The 24,728-nt window shown below is 37.2% G+C and overlaps 1 protein-coding gene across 3 annotated transcripts in view; it reads right to left on the bottom strand.

Annotated features, from left to right (window-relative positions):
* The window catches only part of PRKN (parkin RBR E3 ubiquitin protein ligase), a 758,368-nt gene that overhangs the window by 276,444 nt on the left and 457,196 nt on the right, over positions 1-24,728 (bottom strand). For all 3 annotated transcript variants that reach the window (XM_083830275.1, XM_083830274.1, XM_083830276.1), the window contains one exon: positions 13,600-13,736. In XM_083830275.1, coding sequence (XP_083686401.1) covers positions 13,600-13,736 — 137 coding nt within the window. The remainder of the gene's footprint in view (positions 1-13,599; positions 13,737-24,728) is intronic.

Here is a 24,728-nt window from a genome sequence, read left to right on the forward strand (position 1 = left end):
CCTATGCACTGCACATTATCAATATTCCTTCCATTGGTGAAGGACCAATGTTGTTATCAAGCAGTAGCATATAGAGACTCTTCTGAAAAGAGGGGGAAAGGAGTGAACTAAAGCTTGCTTGCAATAAGCACGGTGGCTGACTGTGGAGGAGTCCTATGTAACCCACAGATGAAACAGAGAAATGGAGACAGAATGATATAAGAGATCTTGGTTACAATGCTTTCCTCCAACCTATTGTGGAAGTATCCAAATGAGTACAAGAGATTAGGCCCTTCAGGGGCAATATTTACTATAGGCATAATGTTAGTGTTTTGTCCTCAGCTTTTGGATGTTGCTTGGTTGATAGGAAAATACTTGCATACAACATGCCCATAAATCCAGACAAAGTCAGGAGGAAATAAGGTGGCAATGGATATTTTTCTTTCTTAAGCAACATTCTACGATTGTTTTGATAATGAATATATTCTAAATGTTAATAGTATTTTGCATTTGTGGAAGTATCCTTAATTTACTTTGTAGGAAAATACAATTTCAAGAAATTGACTCTTTGCACAATTCCTCTTGACTAGATTTATTATTATGAAAATAACTCTACTTCTCAATAAATAGGATAAACATACCACTTGTAAATACTTCTGATCTAAGTATTTTCTCTTGAAAATTCTTTTTAGCTTTTTAAAAAATATATAATTTCCTGAGGAACTTCTGTAGCACTTAAAAATACAGAGTGAATACAGAGTCGTACCAAGTAAATTCAGAATAGATTTCATGATATGGATACTACTTTATGAACTCCTGAATAAAGGAAGAGACACACAGCGAAAAGGGTACAAACTGATGCAGGAAGGAACATACACAAGTAGAAAAAATAACTCATTATGGACTGATAGATACACTGTCAAAAAATTAAGTATTTTAATTCAGACAGATATATATCAGACATTCAGTTCTCTTGCTAGTAACTAATTATGGTGAAAGTATGCAATTCATTATTCATACCATTCTAAGAGAAAACTGTCATGTCTATTGCAAAGACATTAGGCAGCTCCTAACCTTAACTGTGATCTAGCTTTTAATAACTGCTGAATAGAATTAGTCTGATTTATTACTGGCCTCAAAACTCCTATTCAGAGGTGTGCCATCTACAAATATGGCTGCTTGAACTTCATTGCTTATCTTTCCATTGAGTAAGGAAGATAGCTATTCTAAAGGAGAATAAAATCTTTAGAGAAATACTGGAGCACTAGATAGCAAAGCAGACAAAACTCAGCATTTGCTAATAATATTTGTGCATTCTCATGATTTTTTATTTTATTTTTATTTTTTAACTCTGACATTCTCGAGCAGAACAGATCTGTATGGAAAGTCATAAAATTCACACTACTTACCCCAGAGGCTGGAATGACTTCCTTCACAAATAAATAATTAGGCAGATTTACAAAACGCACATTATTTTCCCAAGTGACTGGAACGGCTCCAAGCGATTAAATACATAATTAGGTAGTTTTTCTAAAATGCTTATTATTTACCTGAGAGTCTCATTGCAGACTCTCTGGTAAATACTGTCTCCCTGCTAGCAGTTATTACCAAAAACGCCTCCATAATTTCCAGCCTTCCTCCAGCAGTGATATAAACAGAGGATATTACTTGGGGCAATGGATCATGAAAAACAAAATCTGACTGTGCCAGCCAGCCTATTTAACTGACAAGCTGAGCTTCTTTTGTACCTGGCATTGTACTCTTTCATATTACAAACAGAGTAGAAAGAAAACAAAAGGACTTTTCAACTTTCTGGTACTTTAGTTTGTGTTTAAACTAGCCAGAAATCCTGCCAAAGGCTGTGCATATGTGTATTTATGCGCATGCATGAATGTGGAAGAGAGAAAAAAAAACACACACACACAACCAAAATCTATTAACTACTCTTCTTTCTGGTAAGGATAATGGAGGAAATATCAAGTGTTAGCCATAAAACAAGTAAGCAAGCCCAGAAGCCCTATATTCCTTCTGACATGGGATTTTCTTCCCCACGCAGCTGTCTTGGGACATCAGAGAGGACAGTGCTTCATCTGTAAATACTGCGATGGCCTCTCACAGCATCATGAATGCAACAAGTGCCTGAGAATATTCCCGCTCACAAGTCACTAGTTGGTGTCTACACAGCACAGAGACAGGAAAAAAAAAGGTCAGCCAATAGACCTAACTGACTCACCTATGCACCAACTGCCCTTTTCCTAGTGATCACGGACAATAAAACTGATCCACAAAAGTGACTCTTTTACATTACTTTGATCTGCCCAGAGTCCTCATTGCTTTGTGGTCCTTACAGAGGAGATTGAGAGTGACTGGAATGTCAATCAGAAAAACGACGGCAGGAGGACACAGAAAGGCACGACAAGGTGAGAAGAAAAAAAAAAAAAAAAAAAAAGGACATGAGAATTGAAGAGCAAGAGAAAAAGAGATGGAAAAGATTCAGAGGGTAAGACAATAGCATTTGGTGATCAGCAAATAATGCAAAAAAGATGCCCCCCCCCAAAAAAAAAAAAAAAAAAAAGATACTGGCAGCAAAGGAGGGAAAAGAAGATATTTTGCTTATCAAAAAAGAAGAAAAAAGGAAAAAAAATTGTTAGAAGAAATAAAGTAGAATGATGATAAGCTTATTCTTCAATTAAAAAAAAAAAAACAAAAAAACACAAGAGACAGAAAACTTAATGGTAGACTTTTACTATGCATACCTTTTTCATTATTTTTTCCCAGTAAGGTGTTTCACGTTTCTAAACCTTTTTTTTTTTTTTTAACACCTTCATCTAAGCTGTTTGTGGTTTTACACATATGTAAGATGAGTTCATGGTCACAAGCAAATATCCTAAATGGGGATGACAATCTCTTCAGAATTCTAATTTGATGCTAATAAAGGAAAATTCTGGCCTGGATACTTGGGCCATTTCAATAAAATTCGTAACAGTAAAAGTATTCTTGAAGCACTGGTGAGTGTCTTGTGCAGAGTGAGCCACAAAGCTGAAGGTGGAGTAGCTGAGATGTGCACTTAATGACGACAACTACACACTTTGCCAGATCATTGCTTTTATAGCAGGCACATCATTTTTTTATGAGGTTTAAAAAAGAGATATCTAGGGCAAAGGGAGACAGAGAAAAAAATGGGCTCTGACAGGCAGATAGTTTGTGACTCTGATAGCACACCACAACACTACTAGACGCTCTCATCTTCAAAGATAATTATTCCCATGACAGTCTGACTTCTATTACAAATAAATGGATTATAGGATGCATCTTGGTGTTTCAGTTTAGGCGTGCCAATGGCATGTAACACATAACATTTCACATATGCATTCTTTTGAATGTTGCTGTATTGGCACTTATTATTTACTGTTGAAATTTATTCATGAGCTTTTGCAATAAAAAAAAGTACTCAAAGCTATTGGTAGGGAATGTTGGAACACTGCTTGGACTAAACCTGCTAGTGAAGGAGGCAACTAGCAAGGGTCTGGCAAGTTTCACTTCCTTGAGCATTTCAATAACAGCAAAGTGATAGGTGAACCTCCTTTGCCCCCATTTTCAAGTCATTTAAACAATATGTAAGTAAAATATAAGTTCCACTGTCATTCTTAACAAACTGTCTCTCTTCTGCTTTTTATCCTTTACCTTGGCTATGATTCAGATTGAATTAAATACTAGGAAAGTTCCTTTTTAGAAGGTGTCTCTGATTTTCTCCAGCCATGCTATCCACCTAAATTCTGCAAATTGCGACGATAGTGTCCTTACACATATTTAAAGGGTAAAATATAAAGCACTGCAGTAAATACAGCGGTATTAAATGTTCTGGCAGAAGCTATTGTCCTGTTACTTTCACTGAAATAATGAAGCTACTTTATATTTTAGAATTGGAAAGTGAAATATAAACACTTCTAAACTAGCCCAAATTTATCAGGCAGCAAAGTAAAAAAAAGCTAACTATAAGCCTCTGAATAATTTCTTATTAAGACCTTACTAAAACCCACCATCTGCTTAAACACATTTTTTTTTTTCTTAAAGACTCTTATTTTCAAATAAACTACTTTGTTATCATACAGTTGACAAATCTGTGTAAGTAATAGTGTGATAGTTTAGTATTTTATTGTAATAGCCTGTGAACCTGCAATCCAAACTTACTTAGACCACTACCTGTTCTCATGGTCTTCTCTCAACTACCTGTGTTCAGTGCCAGTGCTCTATCTACCCACTTTGTGTAATGTCGGTTCCAAAGAGTCCAAAAAAAAAAAAAAATCACAAGCAGATAGATTACAATTGCAATATCCAAAGACCAGTTCTTGAAATTGGCCTATGGTACCAAGTTCTAAGTGAAAGTACTGAAGTATCATGGTCAATACCTGATGCATCACATCGGTTTAGAGACTGACAAAATGCAATGTGCAGGTGCTCAGATTTCGTAAACATTTTATTTTTAGTTCGTTTGAAAGGACCTTAGTTAGTTTGAAAGGACTTTAGTTTAAAGCACTGAAGATTGCATCTCAGTGGCATTTCATCAGTGGAAGTGGCAGCATGTTGTTCCACCCTCACTTTTAATTTCCACAAAGTGCTTTAGCTATGAGGAGGAAGTTTGATTTCCATGCTTACAAGGTCATTTGTTACATTCTTAGGAAAGAGAACCAGGCTATCAATTGACAGCAGCTGACATGATGTCTTTGGGAACATGAACACAGATTCTCCAAGGACCAGAATGAGGACACCAAGTTACTGCCTACAGACCTACCTTTCAACCATCACCAATTTCAGCCACCGCTATGGTGGCCTGTATTTGAACCCGATACAGAATGAAAATTTCCTTACTAAATAATACACCTTATCCCCGTTCCGCCATTTCTTTCTTTTCTTTAAATATATCTCTGTAGAGATAAAATATATTGATGTGCAGTTTGAACCATGTTACTTTTTATAACCCTCACTTGCACCTACATTGTGCAATCATTTGGCACATCTGCTATATCAAGAACAAATCTGATTTAAGAGTTTTAATAAGAACTTGCATCAATAAATTATAACAGATTGGTGATTAGTAGTATTATTTATATGCAATATTTTTGTACCTCTTATAATGCTGATGTCTGCTTCACGGGGATTAATTATTTTCATAATTTTGTCTAAGTAGTAATATAGAAAATGTCAAAAAGAAAATTAGATTTTCACTTTCCAGACACAGAAATTTAATTAAAGCCAACTCCTTGTTGAAAGAAAATGTCCTTAGCTGGTTCTGTGATGTGGCAGCAGCTCTACATGCTGCCATGTGGGAGACCAAAGCTCAGAAAGTGACTTGGGGAATATTAATCACCAGGCTTCAGAGACTAAACACATGCTGAATGTGCCACAGTTGGTCCCAGCAACTTATTTATGGAGTATATTAGGTAGCAGACATTAATGAATTCTTACAAAGGCTGCTGCTTGCAGAACCCACCTTAGAGATGGTGCTACACTGAAAGAGACCCTCTGCTCAGATACAAACTGATCTCTCAGGAAATCTGCAATTATCCAAGCATGAAGGGTCAGCTTCTCTTCCTGCTATTCTGAAAGTACAAGCTAAACTTCTCAAACACATTCCAGCTATAAAAATTAGTATCTTCTACAGTCCATTGGACATTTTCAGGACAAACACCCAGATGTCTTCAGTCTGTGGAAGAATAGTTCACATGTAAACCACTGAACTACTGTGATTAAAGGCTAAATTCCCAGGCATATGAAAATGTGAGAGAAGCTGGAGGCATTATTTCACCGTTTTACCCAACCTCCTTCTTCAGATCTTTTTTCTTTCGTTCCTTGAATAATCACCAACATGTCTTAATGCATGTCTCAATTGGATGGAGGCTTAAAAGTGACTCAACCCAGTCAAAGGTTGTTATACCCACATCAAGTGATTATTATCAGATAAACCACTATAGGCAGAAGCACTTTCAGTCAGAACGAATATCCTTCATTTCCAAGGATAAATCACAGCTCTCACTGACCCCAGTTGAGACAAAAATTCACCTCCACTTCAGCAGGAAATAGTAGTGAAAGACAGATATCTACTGCCCATATTCTGCCACTGTTTCAGTATGTGTATTTTACATTGACACTGGGCAACTTTTTCTATATGAAAAGAAGTCTGCTTTGAAAGATCATTCCTAGTTCCTTTTAGAGCCAATTAATTTCTAAGCAAGATTTTTTCATTATCTCTTGCCCTTTGGTATTACTAACTGGAACGAGCCTACATGCACTGTCATCTCCATGTAATTTAAAAATTAAATATATTTCAGCAGAAGAACTAGTAAGAGATAAGGGAGAAAAACACCTATGGTAAGAAAGCTCATGCTGAATTTAATTATGGCAACTCAAAGAATCATGTGGTATGATTTCACTGTAAGCTGTTCCTGGAGAAGAATTCAATGCCTGCCTCAAGCATGTCAAGCTCCACTTGTTCTGAAGATTTTGAGACTGTTTAGATATGGAGTTGGCAATCTTCTGTTACAGAAACAGAGCAAAGACTTGAGGGGACAAATCTCAGATGTTGCAACTTGAACTTCAGTCAACACTGAAAATAGACATGAAGGAGCTGTTGTGACTTTCAGCCATGTCCTTTGTGCTAGACTCTTGTGCTTCTGCTAGTAAAGGACCACAAAAAAATTCTCGATACACTGTTGGTTCATGTTTATTTTATGCTCACACTAAGAGGAGAATGTACATTTAAATTTAAATTTTAAAAAAGTTCTTCAGGAAACCACTGCAAATTCAATTACCCCTTGAAAGTAAAAATCTGATTTATCTACATGCTTTTGGTTCACTTCTCTGGTAAAGTCTGGTTGGAATAAACTTACAGTTAGTGGAATAAGGTTAGCTTCACCCACTAGATCAGGGTAGAAGGCAGTCTAGCTGTATTATCTGATAAACTTTTGACAATTTTAAAAAGAATGCGGTGATGTGGATGACCTTTTGTCAGTAAGGCTCTCTCCTCCAGGGTGCTGCACAGATCTCTGCCACTTGTTCTGTGCACATACAGTATTATAGAAGAAATCACTTCTCATCTTAGTCTATTAATCAAGAGTCTGTAGAAAGTTAAAAGAAAGGAAATCAGAGGAATCTACTTTTAAAACATATTAGAGGTGAAAAAAGAAGCAATATGTTCCTAGGAAAAGCACTGTAAGAAGGGTCACTGTACCTGGCTTCCAATACAAACTCAGTAAATGATCTCTTGTGTAACCTCTAGCTGACGTGTCACTTCTGCTTCTCTTCCCTTCTTTTGCCACTCAGATGGTAAGCCCAAAGGGAAAGACATTGCCTCTTACTAAGAAATATAACTAACATCTAAGTCAATGCAGTATGTTCAAAGTACCATAACATGAATAACAAAGAACTGTGATTGTATGAATGTCAACAGGAAGAAGGGAAACCTCTCGCTAAAAGTGCAATGCAGACGTATCAGGAATTTGCCTTAGATGAGATAAAAGCAACAGCACATCATTTTCATACAATATTACTTTTGTGAAAAGCTCAAAATTATTTAAATTTTCTTTCATTGCTTCTAAGAAATTTAGAGTATCTTAAAAGGAACGATAAATTGTTAAGGAAAGATGGTCATCTCACTATCTCATTGTATAATCTTTCATAGTTTGCTCTTTCTTCTCTCATCTTTCTGCCTCATCTAGGAAATAATAATTTCAGTCATAGTGCTGATATGGCAGAATCCTCCCCACCCAAAGAAGGATCTGTTTTCTGGTGAGACATTTTCAGTGATCAGTCTGTGAGTTTAGCTTGAACTGACAGAGTAGAAGCCCTCTGTATATCAGCAACAGATCATGAAATTCTCACTCTGCCTGACCTATTGATGATTTTATTTACAGAAAGAGTAAATACTTATTCTGCCCATAATACGCAGGGAAGATATGGTCAGAATTAATGAGTAGGCTGAACATCTAAATTATTTTTACATAGGGAAATGATCTAAGGTTCACTGTTCATCAAACAAATGCAGGAATGTATTAACTTGTATAATCTGCTTTTTATGAAGAACTTTCCAGGAATGAGAGGATAAAAAGGTTTTGTTTTTCTACAGTGATGCCCTTCACCACAGCAGTCCTTGCATTCCCTCTGTAGAAGGAATAACCAGCTTACACTGAGGACAATGAGATGAGGACAAGTAGGCATACAAGCCTTCCTTAGCCTAGATAGTAGAGTTCAGCCAGATCCATGGGAAATTAATGACAGAAAACATCCAGGAAAGATGGGGAAAAAAAGTCAGTTATTTCCAAATGCCCTTCCAAAAGATGCTCAGGTATCCCTTTAAGAACATGAATAGAGAGCATGGTTGCATATCTGCATTTTCCCTATCATGGGCAATACTGGAAAACGAAAAACACAACTAGAGCTGTCACCACAAACACTCTGAGAACTGTAATTGCTTGTTTATTAATTCCTTGGAGTGGAAAAAGCCTCTCCTAAGTTGTACAATATGTAAAGAATAAAAAGCATTTTTCCAGCCTCCTACGCCTGCTTCTGTATGCTCAGATATTTCATACAAACAAGAAATTACAAAAAGTTTAAAGCTGTCAGGAATTTAACATAATGTGTCTGCTTTCAATCTCTCGTATTTTATTATTCTAATAGTAAAATGCCATTTCCTATGTTACTTTAAATACTTTTTAAGCAGGAGAACACAAATTGCAGAAACTGTTCCTGTATTGAGGCTTCATACCAGGTAAATCCTGTTTCTTGTGTTAACTGCTGCACTCTTTGATTTTAGACCCACTGTCTACCTCCTCATAATATTCTTGAGAAGGCTCTGTTTGTAGATCACAGACCGCCACTTTAAAATCCCTTGCACAGAAACACACACACCTTCCTAAATGTAGCAGGGATTTTGTCTATAGCAAAAAAGACTCAAACAGACTAGTTGGAGCAATCAAATCAAATGCGGCTTTCCTCCTTCCTTTACTTGCAAACTTTGCTTTGACTGTCTATTTATTCTCCCCTTTTCTTTTTGGGTACTACAATTTTGAAAGATGATTCAGAGATTCACCACTGCTTTGACATCCTCCACAGGAATAGAAACATCCCTGTTAATATACAAATAGAATCTAATGGGGATAAAAAAATAAATCTTAAAACACACGCCTCTTTTATCATTCCCCAGCAACTTTCTTCCAATGGAATGTGGCTCTTTAAGCAGTTTGTTATACTTTAAAGCTATTGGTGGTAATTTCACTCATTTATTTATATATATGCGGTAAAATGAGATTACTTCCAGATACAATAGTGCTTTACAATCATCAGGAGATCTGCATTGTTTATCCAGATTCATTTAAAATACATCATGCATATGACTACTCATAAGAAATAAACTGATGCAAAGACATTTTTGTAAAGTGCCTACAGCAGTGCAAAACCTTGCCTTTCCTTGGCCTCGCCAACTTTCCTTCTCCCAAAGATCCATGGAAGTTTATTTTACCCTGGGGACTAAGACCCCTAATGCTGTAATGCTATTTTAAAAGTGAAACAGTGATCATAAGAATGTGTAATACAATGGGGTAATACATTGTATATTTGTATACAATTCCTGCTTCAAGGTAATGCTATGAGATTCTTTGCCCTGCACAGTAACTAAATAACCACAAATGATCTTTCATGCATATGCAAATCTGTTCCTCTAAGCACCTTATTAATTATTTCAAAGATACTTGGAGGTCACCACTCATGGAAATTTCTATGCATGAAGCCTCATTAATACAAGACACCACACAGCGAGATGGGATAGATTTTTGTTGGCATTTAACAAGGGCAGAGAGAGTATAATCTGTAACGTTTACTTTTTTATTCTAATGACCGATGAAATAGAGCCAGCTTCTATCCATAAGTCCTCTTTCTGAGCTGATACAGTGGGTTTGAACCATGGGGCTGCTGCCACAATTTTCTGAGAAGCTAATCCTATCAATGCACCAGAGTTACTGTGCTCAGAGCTGTAGTTCTCCCATGCTGACTGTTCTCAGCTGGAGTAGCACTGCTGGGCACTAGATTAGCAGCTAAGCACTAAGGAATTAAGAATTTTGTTCTTTGTCCAAAAATCTCAGCAATGACACATTTTGTATAGGAATGCAGCAACGTTATGGCATTATCAAGGTGATATATCATAGCTCCTCAGATGGGATAGCTTTCTGAACACATACTATCTTCTACATAATTAGGGTGAATAAGAGAAAAAGAAAAAAAAAAAAAAAGAGAGAAGCAAGGATAGAACCCCACAGAATACCTGAACGCAATTACAAAATGCACCTTCTGGCATATATGTGCCAGGAAGCAAGATATTAAACATACTTGAGAAGCACTATTTATGTGCAATCCCTAGATCGTTTCCAGCTCAAGTTATCATACATATGTGATAACACTGATCTTGTCTGTCATAGTGACCCTTTGCTGTAGCAGCTGTTGTTTATTTTTATTCTGTTGTGTGTATGGTGCTTTCACCTCTAGATTGATCCAATAAAAGATATAAAAATCTTGTTATGTTGGTACATTCCCTTGATAAAAATTTGGAACAGTGAGTCAAATGTTAATGGAAACTGCAGGCTATGTTCATTATGTTATCTCTATTTTTCAAAAACACTAGAATGAACACAACTAATTGGAAGTGCAAAAAATTTAAATAGGCTTAATTACAAAACTAAACTTTCTATAGTTCTAGGGCAATGTGTGCACATATGCCTTAAAAAAATGGGCTAGATTTTAAGTAAATTAACTATTATATGAAAACAGAAAATTGAAATCACTTTTACAGCATACAAACCCAGAATACTAGTATTTTCTGTTCAAGACACCATGAATACCACTCCAGCATTAGTTTGTAATGTTTAAAAATATATGAATTAATATAGACTAAGATCTTGATCAGTCTGTGTCACCTGGTCACCTACTACAACATAAAGCTCATTACAGTAAACACAACTTTGTTTTGTATTCCTTTTACAAGCAGGCTTAAATCAAGATCCAACCTTTCAATAAAGCTCAGATATATTTCACTTTGAGTCAAGCACTGTTAGAGATAACGTGTATTAAACCAACATTGCCACAATAAGAAAGAAAAGTAATTTCTTGGCAATGTCCCATGGTATTCATTCCTATCAAGAGGAAATAATTTTAGGCTTCACTGAGGTAATTAGAGCAGGCTGTGTCAAACACTGCTTTATCTTCCTCACATGTAAATACAAACTGCAAATTGCAGTTACAAAAACAAAGATTGTGAACTGTAGACTGCAAAAATGCAATCTTACACTATTCAGTAGGAGTGCCATGATAGGTAGAAAAGCAAATCACATGATACTGTTCTGAATGTTTCTTAATTGAATTCATTGGTGATGAAAGCTGCTGAATCCATAGCTATGAAGGAGGCTAAACTGATTTGTAGTGGAACAGTAAGAGCACAGGGACTAGCAGCTCAATCTTTCTTCTTCACAGGTGTGGAACTCAGCCTCCTGTCCTTCTCAAATGACAAAAGGTAACTTTTTCATCAGTTCCTAACTCAAATAAAACCAAATTCTACAAACAACCAAACCTCTCGCACACCAGAAAGTTGGGTTAAAGGTAGTTACAGAAAGGAAGCAGTGAAGTTACAACAGCACCGATCAGACTCTTCAGGCTGCAACGCAGTCTGTAAAAATAATGCTTAGAAATGCTTTTATTGACACAGAACTGATAACACAACAAAGAGAACTGACAGAGGTAGCAATCAATTTTAGGTTTAGATGGAATAATATTTAAAACTGCTGAGCGCTTAGAGATTGTGACTGAGAACCTCTGTAACACAAAGCATGTCAGCACAACATTATGTCAATGCCTCTGAGAGATCAGCAGGCTGGCTCTGGTGCAAACAGGTATGCCTGGACAGCACCAAAAGCACTGTGCAGCGATGCTAGCATAGGTCCTGAAGTAGTATTTGCCTGGACAGTCCACATCAGTTTACCAGCTGTGTCAAAAAGCCTGTCCTACATGCTGTATTGGCACAACTATATTTCTTTTCCTTCAGAATTACAATTCTCCTCTGACTCAAGAATCTCTATACTACACTGCACTGGAGCACATCTCACTGGCAAAGGGCAGCACCCCATCAGGCAATTTTGAAAGTAATATTAACACTAGCTGGAGGATGGAGACAAAATTTATAGCACTTGCATTATTCTTATTCTTACTACTACTACAACTACTACCACAACTACCACTATGACAACTACTTTATTATATTATTTGGAAAACAGCTTTTTCATTTGGGGAGTTCTGAAATGTGAAAATTAGCAATACTTTAGTATTTCCACGTTCAGCTATTTTAATACAAAGTATAACACATCTGAGACTAGACTGACAGCTGAACCCTATCTATAGTACAGATCTAGTGCAGATTGACCACATGATGCTACAGTAATGGTGAAGGAAAGAGCACTGGGTAGAAAAGTTCCTGTTAGGTTCTCCATTACAAGTTTTCTTACGCATTACTAAAAAGAATGTTGTTTAGTACAACATCAGTGTGTACATGCAGTAGCAGAGCAAGCTGCATTTGAGGAGGGAGGGAAGTAAAATGAGATCTGGTGAGTAAACAGCACATAAACAGTAATTCTAGTGAAATGGGATTTGATGACCACTGATAGACCACTCCTGAAATTATTAATAATAAATAATTTTAATGGTTCTTATTAGTATACTTACAATATCCTTAAGGCATGTTCTCACAATGAGTAAATGCCACTGTTAAGAAATACTGACAATTTTTCTCCCATGTATTGATTTGAAAGTTACCTGACAGCTGTTCAGGCATTCAGGCAAAGTCATCATCTATGCAGCTTCTAGTATGTTGGAAAATGATTCTCATAGCAGTACATAGAACTTGTTGCAAATATATATGTATGTAAGAAAATATAGCAACAAGAAAAATAGATTCTAATATACTTCTTCAAAGTAAAATTTTTGAGTTTTGCAGTCCATGAACCAGTGTAATGGAATCAATTCTCAAAACATATCTTCCAGATTCGTTGTCTTTGTTTTACTTATGCCAAACATTGTTTCCTATTCAGTTAAAACAGATTATCTACCACTTTTTCAGGGTGATCTACAGCTCTTTCAACGCAGTGACAATTAGTAGCAATAACTTCATCAACAGGAAGGCTATTCGAAATTCCTATTGCAGTCTTTTTTTATTAGCTCTTGAAGACAGGCCAAGAAAATTAACATCTTATTTCACTTAAAAGTGGAGATGTGCAGGTCAAGGATTTTTTTTTTAAACCAGTAGTGTAATGCTATCCTTTAGCACTTCACAATTATAAAACTCTAATATAAAAAAAAATAAAAATCTGCATTCGATTTTGAAAGAAATGCCCTTTGGAATCCAGTTAATATTCCAGTTCACATGCTCAGCAAGAATCACTTCAATATTCAAATATTTCCTTCACGAAATGAAACAACTCCTTTGGAAAGAGTGTAACTCCATAGGTATACTCAAAATTAATTGGCAATTAAAAAAAAAGAAATCAAAATCCCATTTCCTTTTGGAAAAGAAAACCCACTAAGACATACCTACACAAGGGAGGGAGTAACCAAGCTCCAGGTCATGGATGAACTGACGGTCATTCAGCATAGTCACACAGTACAAATGGAAACAGTCTAGGCAAATGACATGGCGATGCATGCACTGGAACACAAGCACAGGACTCCTGTTAAAAACAAAACAGTGAAAATGATGAATGAGTACTTTACCATGTATACTGTGGACCAAACTCCACAAAAATCCTCATATCAAACTTTGAATTTTGTAATAATTTTTCCTTAGTAGTAGACAAGACTAGTGTCTACATAAAGCCAGAATTTAGCCTGGCATACTGCAGCACTTTTAAAAAGAGATGGTTTCTAACATGAAACAGTTGTAAGGTACAGGAAACAAGTTTTTACTGAAACTTGAAACTGGAACCATTTACTGTACTGAAAACTGGAACCTAAATCAAGGAAAATACGTTAGGAACAGAAATCCTTTGTATGAGATGAGGTAAGATCATATATGGTAAAACATCAAACAGAAGCTAGGTGGGATTAGGTAGAAATGTGACCAGCTAGGAAAGGTAAACCGAACTTTGTGAAGACCACCCTGTGCCTTCAGCCTCTCAAACCAGCCACCGGAACTGTACAGAGAGAGCACTCCCTTAGTGAAAATAAGCAAAATAATTCAGCTTCTGGAGAGAGGTATGGGATTCAATTGTGAACAAGATGTCTAAACTTCAGTGCTATATATAAGTATCTATCTACATGCTAAGTGAGAAATTCCCACTATAGTAAATGCACTCAGTGGAGCCTGGAGCTGATCAGCCTCCAGCTATCTGCTTTGGGCTGAGCTGAATCACCCACTTGGCTCTGTTGTCTGATGAAAACTCCACTGACGATAATGGGAGCAAACACCCACCACACATGCAGATGCCTACACGGAAACAACTAAATATGGGTATCCCAAGCTTGACAGGATACTGCTTGCGGAAATGCAGAAGAAGAACACTTGGGACAAGTGAGGAAAAATGGTTTTATTCCTGAGCTGGCCTGTACCCTGAAACCCCCAGAAGTGGCCTCAGCAAGGAGGGGCAGTGGCTCACAAAATCCTTCTCAGAATGAGTATATAGTGAGCAATATAGTAAACATTACATATGGAAAATAGTGATAAGCCTATTGTTTGCTATATGTTAACTTCAGCTAACTGTGGATAGACATACTTTAACTGTCGATTCCAAAGTTGGAAGGCTAGGCTAGATGAGGCTTTGGGGAACCTGATCTAGTGGGAGGTGTGCCTGCCCATGGCAGGGGGGTTGGAACTGGATGGTCTTCAAGGTCCCTTCCAACCCAAACCCTTCTGTGATTCTATGATTCTGTGAAAGTAATGACTATGACCTCTTTGATAAAGTCATGTGCTCTGTGCTGTACTATACCGTTTGCCTATCCCTTCCTTGAGGAGTACTTCCAACCTCAAGCACCAAAGATGGAAAAATAGAAAGCGAGATGCATTAAGCTGAAAAGATCGGTGAGATTCCCAACCAAATGCTGAAATAATATACTTTTTTTTTTTTTTCCCCTGAGGGCAAACATGGGTTAAAATGGGTTAAATGATAATTTTTTTCAGCAACTAGGAGGAAAGAGAATTATATAGAAATATAAAATCTGGAATTCTCACATATTCACCGTACTCTGGGAGTCAGGTATTAAAATACATCAAATTCAGCAGAACTTGTGATAAAATCATTAGAGTTAGCAATACTGTTATAGCTTCTGTAAATCCTGCTAGACGATGCTTTGAAAAACCACTGAAACACTAAATCACCAAGCCCTCAATGTGGGAATACAACCACAAAATGTAATCAATAATAATTTCAAATACTGTATATACGCATTTAATCTTCCATGAAAATATGCTTTAGAGTTGCACATAGTATAGAATTCATGGCAGTGTGCGTTGGTATCTCTAAAAACATAATCTCTATGTTTTAAGGATTTTGTTGAATAAAGAAGCTTAAAAACTGAATTAAATAAAACCTCCCCATTACTAATCCTTATTAGTTGCCCACTTGCTGTTCTGAATGTAACAAATAATAATTTTAAAGACAGCTGTAAGGCAAAATGAGAAATTGATATGTATCTTTTAGTTCTGAACGGTCCCAAAATCATTAAAGAAAGAGCTGGAGGAGCAGTTATTTTGTCCTTACTGTGCAGAAGTCCCCATGGCTCACCAGTCAATGTACTCTTAAGAAAAACAACCCAAAGATTTCTTCCAAAACCAATCAAACTTGCTTATAGCTTTAAAGGATCTCTCTCCTTTAGGGTTAATTGCTCGTTTTTATTTCTGTGCTATCTGAGTATCTTTTTAGCTTCACTGGAAGCTCCTTGGATCTAAAGTTGTACTTCTCTGACCTTCGTTTTGAAGACAAAATATAACTTTTGTGTGAGGAGCGATTCACTGGTTGAGTATTGTTGAAAAAACAGGCCAGAAATGAAAATGGTGTTTTTAACACTTCCACCTAAACTTGTAGGAAACCAAGACTAATAGCACTCCATTATGCAAATGAGCTACCACTATTAGTTCCTAACATAAATTATTTTGTGATATCAATTTTGCTTCTTAATGTATTACAATTGTTTGAAATCAAACCATATTCTCCACAAGGAGCACAGCCATATACGTACACATTTAAACTGTATCTTTAGGAAAAACATTAACGTTAAATTGTGCTATATTTGAACACTATCAGACTAGCAAGCAATGCATATTAACTACATATAAGTCTGAGTTCTGCCTGTATCATGAAACACAACCTTTCACAACTAAATCTGTTAATTTTGCAGCCCATGGTATCTGTGTCATAAGGCTTTCAGAAATGTAATCTGTATGCAATGCAGATTTATCCAAATTAATTTGGCATTAGAACAGTCACTACATTCCAACATTTGCAGATTTTATTTCAAAAGAAAGCACTTTTAGTTTAAAAGAGATATAAAATTTTGTTCCTGAGATCAGTAAAGACCAAAATGTAGAGATTATGTTCACAACGCTTGGGTGGAGCTAGTAAATACTCATTTAGGATAACCCCAAGAGTTATTAATAGAAGCCTTGCTTGAACCAAACACAATGTATTTTAGAAAGGAATATTATGAAAGTAAAAAAATTTGTTAGATAGTGTAACAAGGGCCCTTGCTCAATCTAACATAACAGTCTAGTAATGTAAATCTGATGTATATTTTAAAAGGTATTTCATAGGTTCCATTTACATAATGTGTTTGGCTGAATTAGAGGCTTCATGAGAATAATATATAAGAAAAATGTTTCTCACAGCAAGGGATAAATTGGTCTTTTTTGTTCGCCAATTAGGAATGTAACCATTTTTAAAAATTGAAAATCCACCATTACAATGCATCACAGAAAATTTCCATAATAAGTCACTTGCTCCTGTGCTCTGATTCCTTTTCATTAGAATTTTATCAGCGTGAATTTACTTAAATGAAAAAGAAAAGAGAACCTAAATGTTTCTGCTTCGTGTTATTACTGTTGGATAACCGTGGCACAACAACAGCACGGATGGAAACACTGTCTGGTCTGCATGCTCCTTCCTCTTTCTCCTAACTGAGAAGCAGAAAAGCACAGATAATTCTCAGATACACTACAACAGTGCACTGGCTAAATAAAGATATGAAGACTTGATCTTGTTTAGATAAGAATCCCACTGGGAAATAAATTGTTCTAGTATATCCCCAAATCTCATGACTGTTATTAATGTACTGAGAGTGAGTCCAGTGGCTATGAACATGAGGGGCTACTTAGTATCAGGAATTATTTGCATTATATGACAATGGATTAACTGACATATCTTTCAATGCCTACCTAAGAACAACTTGGTAGGCATTTGTCCATCTCTTAGGCTTTACCCTTCAGATTTTGAAAAAAAAGCTTGAATGACTAAAGGTTAAACAGCATACCACATACATCAGTCCATTATTTTTCAGAAAATGTGAGTAGCCGCAGTCTGAAGCACTTTGGAGTGAGAACTATAGCTAAGCCTGTATAAATCTGTGAAAAACATGTCAGACAAATCTGTGAAACCCTCTCGAGGTCATTTCTAGGTGACAGTTGGATTTTTCTCACCTCAATCTCAAAATCTTAACCAAATAATAATCAAAAACCTTAGCAGATGTCTATAAGACTGCCTTGTTGGGATTACAGTCAGTGAAGCAAAAATAGCCATTTGGGATTCATTTCTGTGCAGCAAATAAATCTGAATGCACACAGCTATATCACAGCCTTTAACCCCACCTTTGAGTGCTATATTTATCATAACACACTTGTGCATTTCTAATACATTTTTTCATGTTGGCAATCTTCCTGTACTTCAAAAAGCTTTCTCTATAAGTACCATGAAATCATTTTCATTTATAAATGGATCTCTTTGCTATTCCAAAATGAATCTTTGTTAACTTACAGGTCAGATCGATAAGCACCATTCAAGAAAAGATGAATCACTGAATAAAATGTGTAAAAAGTGAAATTATGGGAAACGCAAACTTAGGCTATGTAGACACTACAGGCTCTCTGATACTTCATAAACAATCGAAGTAATTAAACAGAAATACTATCCCTGAGTAGCACTCAATCAGTTTTGTCTCTACCCTTGTAAGAGACCAAAATTACAATGCCTAAAGAAGCCACTTCATTCATCCATCACGTGTGTAGGAAGAGTATAGTCTTCTAATTCATACAAAGCTGGTGCCACATCTGGTTTTCCTTTCTATGGCATAGAGTCCACTGTCCTATTTAAGATTATTGCAAGAATTGCTTCCTGTTTATCATGCTTTACGTGCATGGTTTTCTTACCATGAAAAATACTTCCAAGTATATCCAGTTAGAGTACATCATTAAATTCTATTAGAAACATGCTATTATTTATATAAAATATAAATAAAGAAAATATAGAAAATTGCCACAGTGATTTCTGTTTTAGAACAGAGGCAGTTTGGAGGAAAAAACAACAACCAATTCTGTCTTTTAATGAGAAATATGCTATTATAGACTGACCACAGTATATATGCTATATACAGACTGACCCTGCAACTGCAGAGAGCAACCTGTAAGTAACAATACAGACTCCTAAATACTTAAGACAAGGGCTAGGTATTTGAAATGGGTACCATGACCTCACAAGAGAAAAGAATGAATGATAAAGAATACCACAGAGAAGAACCCATCTTTCATAGAGTTTTAGGAACGCAAAAATATACATCCCTGTTTTTCCCCTCCTGGTTGATGAAAAATAAATCTTTACACAGACTGTGTCAATTAAACAAAACAGAATATATAAATATGGTATTCTCAAAAAGCTAACATATTAAATCCATTAAAACAACAAAAATATTCTGGTTTTGTGTCTTTGATCGCTTGCCACACAACACATCAAAGGTTGTAAAGTGAAGGTTACAAACAGCATGAGACATCACTGCACGAGCTTAGATTTTCTGGCTGTGCTTCCGTATAAAAATGTATTCTGACCCACAGCTGTTAACTTAAAGGGGCATTGGCAAGTGAAATCTGACCTACTTTCTCCTTTCTTATGTTATTTTCTTCTAAAATGTGCTTTCATGTTTCTTATTTCTGTTGGAAAGCAGTGCCAAACAGCCAGAACCCAGGAACAGTCTGAGAGTAATAAACCAGAACACGGGAGGACAGGCACGCTAACAATTAGCACACATGAAGGCAAGTGCTCCTTTCAGCAGTGCTTCTGTTAACTCTGTTGTTAAATTTCTTCTCATACTATGGAAGTGACACGCATTATTGCCTGTAAAATCTGCGACCACTGTGCCTGGGAACAGCATCTGCCACCTGATGACACAGGCAAGGGAACTGTTACATGTACTGGCATACTTATATTAGTGCCCTGAATTAAATAGAGCTGTGCCCGCTTGCTCAGACACCCCCTGTCTGAACTCCATGTTGAGACAAAGAACAGACACTGATTAGGCTGCAGAAGAAACTTTTCCTGTAATCTATCAGCCTAGTTGTCTATAGAGCTCTGTGCACAGCAAATAACTGGTAAATCAGTCATGCTTTGAAAGAAGATCAGTAGAACCTGCTTATTTTCCTTTATCTGTACTTTTAAAACCTTATTAATGCACTGCTGGGGAGAAAAGGAAAAGACCTCAGTAAAGGAAGCAAAAGATGACAAATGTGAACCACAGAGGCAGCTCATATACTGCCCTAACCCAAACCCCGAGGCCCATCGACAGCGGGACTATGAGAACAACCCCCAGGACCAGGATATTTTAAGTGTGCAATGTCTTTGCTTTCTGCAGAGCATGGAGGGCTTTCCATGGTTCTGCAGAGCTCAGGAGCAGATGGTTCTGCATCATGGTTCTGCAGAGCTCAGGCATTGGCTCTGCTCCTCCCAACAAGCCCCTGGAAGTTCAAGGACTGCCCTGGCATCAGGCTCACCATGGTTTTTAACACATACTGCAACTGCACTTAGTAGAACACCAGAAATAAGACCAAAATCATCAGTAGGAACACAGTGGGAATGGCAGAGAAGCATCCTTACATGTTAACTCTGAGAGTCTGTAGCCTGCAGAGCACCAATGTACTGTGAACTGATTCCTCCATACTCTCTTTTGCATCTTTTCCACCTCCTAAAAACTATGTAACTTGTAGCCTTACCTTTTGCTAACAAAGAGAGGCAGATGCTTTGTTCACCCTCCCCAGATTTCAGCAGGATTACAGCAAAGGCAAAACTGTACATTGCAGGCAATCCACATGCTCCCTTTTGCTCAAAGAGCCTCCATTTCACAGGCTCTTGACTTTGTGAATACACACATTCAACTTTGACAGACTAGACACATATGGCCAGAAATTAGCCTGATTTGGTTTTCAGAAAAATAAAATTAAAACAAACAAGGAAACACAGGGTTACTGATGAGGTTGGGAGAATGAAGGGATATCACAATAAGAGGAGGAAGGAAGGGCTAACTCTGCCTACGCAAGCAGCACCACGCGATCCTCCACAAATTAAAGAAGAATAAATGAAGTGCTCAGAATGCCTCTGTGCCTCACTGGCCTCTTATTTCCCTGCCTGGTTTCTGAGGATCCCATCAATTTCTTCCAATGATTTAAACCTTATTTAGTCTTACTCCCTACATCTATGCTAGTAAAATAAACAGTGTCAGCAAATGTTCTTATGCCACTGGAATGCAATCTTCTGTGATGTTAAATTGTTGGAGGGGGCCCTGGCATGGCTTTAGGCTTGCAAAATAGCAATGTCCCAAACAGTTCCTGGGCTTAGTTCAGGAGTTAGCATGTATTGTCTCCAATAGGCAGCAGTAATTTGCATGTGGAGAGTTTAATAGCACAGATTTTTGGCAGAGGCTTATTCTGGGACTCTGCTTTTAATACCAGAGCTTACTGAATTATTCTGTTTTCTTATTCTTAGGCTCACACCTCCATTCCCCAAACCAAACCTTTGGAGACAGCCTGTGAAAATTATGTTTTCTGTAAATGCATAGAATTAAAGTTTCCTAACACTCTAAGCAAAACAGAATTATGACCTCTTTTTGCCTTCTTGTGAATGTTGAAATCCCTGTAAAGACACAGAAGGAAAAGAATACTGGATACCATCTTAAAGGATGCTCTCATATGCATAATCCTTTTTGATCCCTTGGACTCCAGGAGGGACTAAGACTGTTGTATACAGCATGTTTCCACTGTGAAAATTTCAGTTATTCCTTCCCAGTTAACTTTGAAAATAAACCATGATACACTAACTTTGAGACTGTGTCTTGTTAACATGTACAGAAGAAAAGAAGACTTGAAAACAAGGTAAGGTACAGAATGGGGGAAGGTGAGAGAGGAAAGAAATATGTAACATGAAGCAGGAGATAGAAGCTCTAAATTAAGTGCATTTGCTCCTAGAGAATTATCTTTCACCACATTAACATTATGTTTTATGCTTTTTCTCATCTTTCTTTTCAAATATGAATATTCAATTTAAATGTTCATCCAAACAATAACTTGAGGGTGCTTCCCAATGAATGAGTCTTCAGTCTCAACCAAAGATATGATTATTATCTTATAAACAAAAACACCCTGAAGTTACTGTTTTAATAGAGAGATTTCTTTATAGAAAGCAATTTTTTCAACTCCTTGATATTATTACATTTTACAGATAATATTTTACCCTTTCCTCCTCAAGGCAAATACCTTTGCATAAGTGTGAAGGTGCAGTTACCTGAGAACATCTTCTGCATCAGCACCTCTATTCAAAGGGAAGAAGAATGAGCCTTGGGCTAGCAAATCTCATTGAACATACTCTGACTTGGTAGATCGTAAGTGTGGAAAATAGTTAATTTCCTTCGATAGTCTGAAGAAAATAGTTTGCAACGTCCACCAGTAAATTTTACTGTCAGCGAGAATGGCTTATTTATGTCATTCTTCTTATGTTGGTTTTTTTTTCATTTTTTACAATGGCTTATGTCATTCTTCTTATGTTGGTTTTTTTTTTTTCATTTTTTACAACCACCAGCATAAGAATATTCATACTGTGATTTTTTTATTGGGAGGGGAGGGGAGGGGAAGAGAGAGGAGGAGTGAAGTGGAGTGGAGTGGAGGGGAGAGGAAGAAAAAAAACCACAAAGAAATTAAGTAGTAAAAATGGACAAGATATTACAAAGTTTGGGAAGAATCAGTTCTCCATTTGTAATTGGGACAATATTCAGGAACAGTTTGCAGAAAATTCTAAAGATTTACTGAAAAAGATTCTGGCAATTCTCCAAATAATTTTATGTGTCTCTTTCCTGGTTAATCTCAGCATACATTTTCATTAGTTTTGTATTGTTTATTTGGAGGCTGACTGGTCCTCTTAGTGCCTGTTTTTTTTCAAGGAATTACAGGAATACTCGAAAATAATCTTCCCCCATTCATCCATCTGATCTAATAATCTGTGTAACTTAGAAAGACTGACATTCACCAAAATAATGACTTTTCATTTCCACAGAACCGATTGTATCCTAGGCTGCACCAAAAGCATGGCCAGCAGGTTGAGGGAAGTGATTGTCCCCCCGCTGCTTTGCTCTCATGAGACCCCACCAGGAGCACTGTGTTCAGCTCTGAGGCCACCAGCACAAAAAGGACATGGAAGTATTAGAACAAGTCCAGAGGAGGGCCATGATCAAGGGGCTGGAGCGCCTCTCCTATGAAGACAGGCTGAGGGAGCTGGGATTGTTCAGCCTGGAGAAGAGAAGGCTCCAGGGAGACTTTATAGAGGCCTTCCAGTGACCAAAGGGGGTCTACAGGAAAGCTGAGGAGGGTCTCTTTGTCAGGGAGTGTAGGAATAGAACAAGGAGTAATGGCTTTAAACTGAAAGAGGGTAGGTTTAGATTAGATATTAGGAGGAAGTTTTTCACTCAGAGGGTGGTGAGGCACTGGCACAGGCTGCCCAGAGAAGCTGTGGATGCCCCATCCCTGGAGGTGTTCAAGGCCAGGCTGGGTGGGGCTTTGGGCAACCTGGTCTGGTGGGAGGTGTCCCTGCCCATGGCAGGGGGGTTGGAACTGGATGGTGTTTAAGGCCCCTTCCAACCCAAAACATTATGTGATTTTGTGATTCAGTTCTAGATCTTGATGCCCAAATGATGCACAGAGTACAGTCAAAGACAATAAAATATTGACATGTGTAAGATATATCTATCTCCTAAATGTACTGAGTACTGTAGGAATGGAAGCAAGAGCATTCACAATATTGTTTTAGAATACCATCTCTGAAAATCCTGTGGAAGCTGTTTGTGATGCTAACATGGAGTGCCTTCTGAAAAGAAGATACATTGGAAGAAAAAAAATGTGGTGGCCATTTTCTCTGTTCTTCAGGTAGGCCTAATTTTTATTTAATGAAATAGTGATATTGTATTCATATATGTCCCAGAACTTCCTGGAAAAAGACAATGGATGAAAGGACATATATCTTGGGAACCCTCATTAATACTTCATTTTTGCCCATCTTTTCTTTGTTTTCATGAGGCAGTTTACTTCTCAGCTCACACTGAGCTAGCTATTGTGGACTGACAAATGGGGAAGGAAGGAAATATGGACTTTTGACCTTACTCCTTCCTTGTCCTGATTCAAGCATTTGCTCAAAGAGGATGCAGCAAGCAAGCTCTGAAGCTTCCTCGGTGCAGATATAACAGCTATAATTGTCAACACTAATAGTTTTGACTTCTCATATTTATCTACAGCTTTCCCAGCACACACAGATCATTCCCACTGAGGCTATTGATATTCACTCTTCTGGTATATTCTTTCTGTGTGTAAAAGGAATTAACCTGGCCTCAGGAGAGAAGACAGGTTACATGTAGAAACCTGGTCTGTATCTCAGTAATTTCTAAAGAAAACTAAGACAAATATATTTACAAATCTTCAGAAATATTATCAGACACTTACTAGGGTAAGTTTTCCCCTGCCTTCTATTTCCTTTTGACAGATCCGTCAACACATGATACTTACTGCATACGATCTAGGGTTTGGATTGCAGTTTAGCTAACTGGAAAAAATAGTAGGAGTAAGGAGGAGTTGCTCAAAAGTTTTGGGAACTGGTAAGGCCAGTCAATCTCACTGCTATGCTCTGCCTGACCTGATTTAGAGTTCAGATTCCAAGAGAGCAAAAATTCATTAGCCAAGTTAAAACTGAAAGGGCAATATGGTGCTGTTTTTAAGATGCTTATGCTACAAACTATGCCAAGCAGTTACATCTTCAGCTGCACAGGTACCGAAGCTGACTCTTCCTCATCCCACCTTTGTGGCAACTTCATAATCCCCTGGCAGACTGGGAAGGAAAAGGGAAAAAGGAAACAAAACAAATAGACTCCTTGAGATGACAGTTACAGCTAGGAAAACTAGGAATACTCAGCACTCCAAGAATACGAAGAATTCATATCTCTTCCTGAAACTGCCAAAAACTGTGAGCATGACTGATCCCCAAAAGAAGGTTCAGGCCAATTCTTATGAAAACTGGTTCACACATTCCCAATTATATGATGCATCAATTATGTTTCCTATTCTCTCTCATATTGTCTAGCCTCATGGTGATCTGTTCACTCGTATGATTTGTCAGGTTTGCCACCTTCTAAACAACAGTTATGAAAGAGAGCAGCCCTTG

The sequence above is a fragment of the Anser anser genome (genome assembly GCF_964211835.1).
Source record: "Anser anser genome assembly, chromosome: 3".
In the NCBI taxonomy this organism is placed as follows: Eukaryota; Metazoa; Chordata; class Aves; order Anseriformes; family Anatidae; genus Anser; species Anser anser.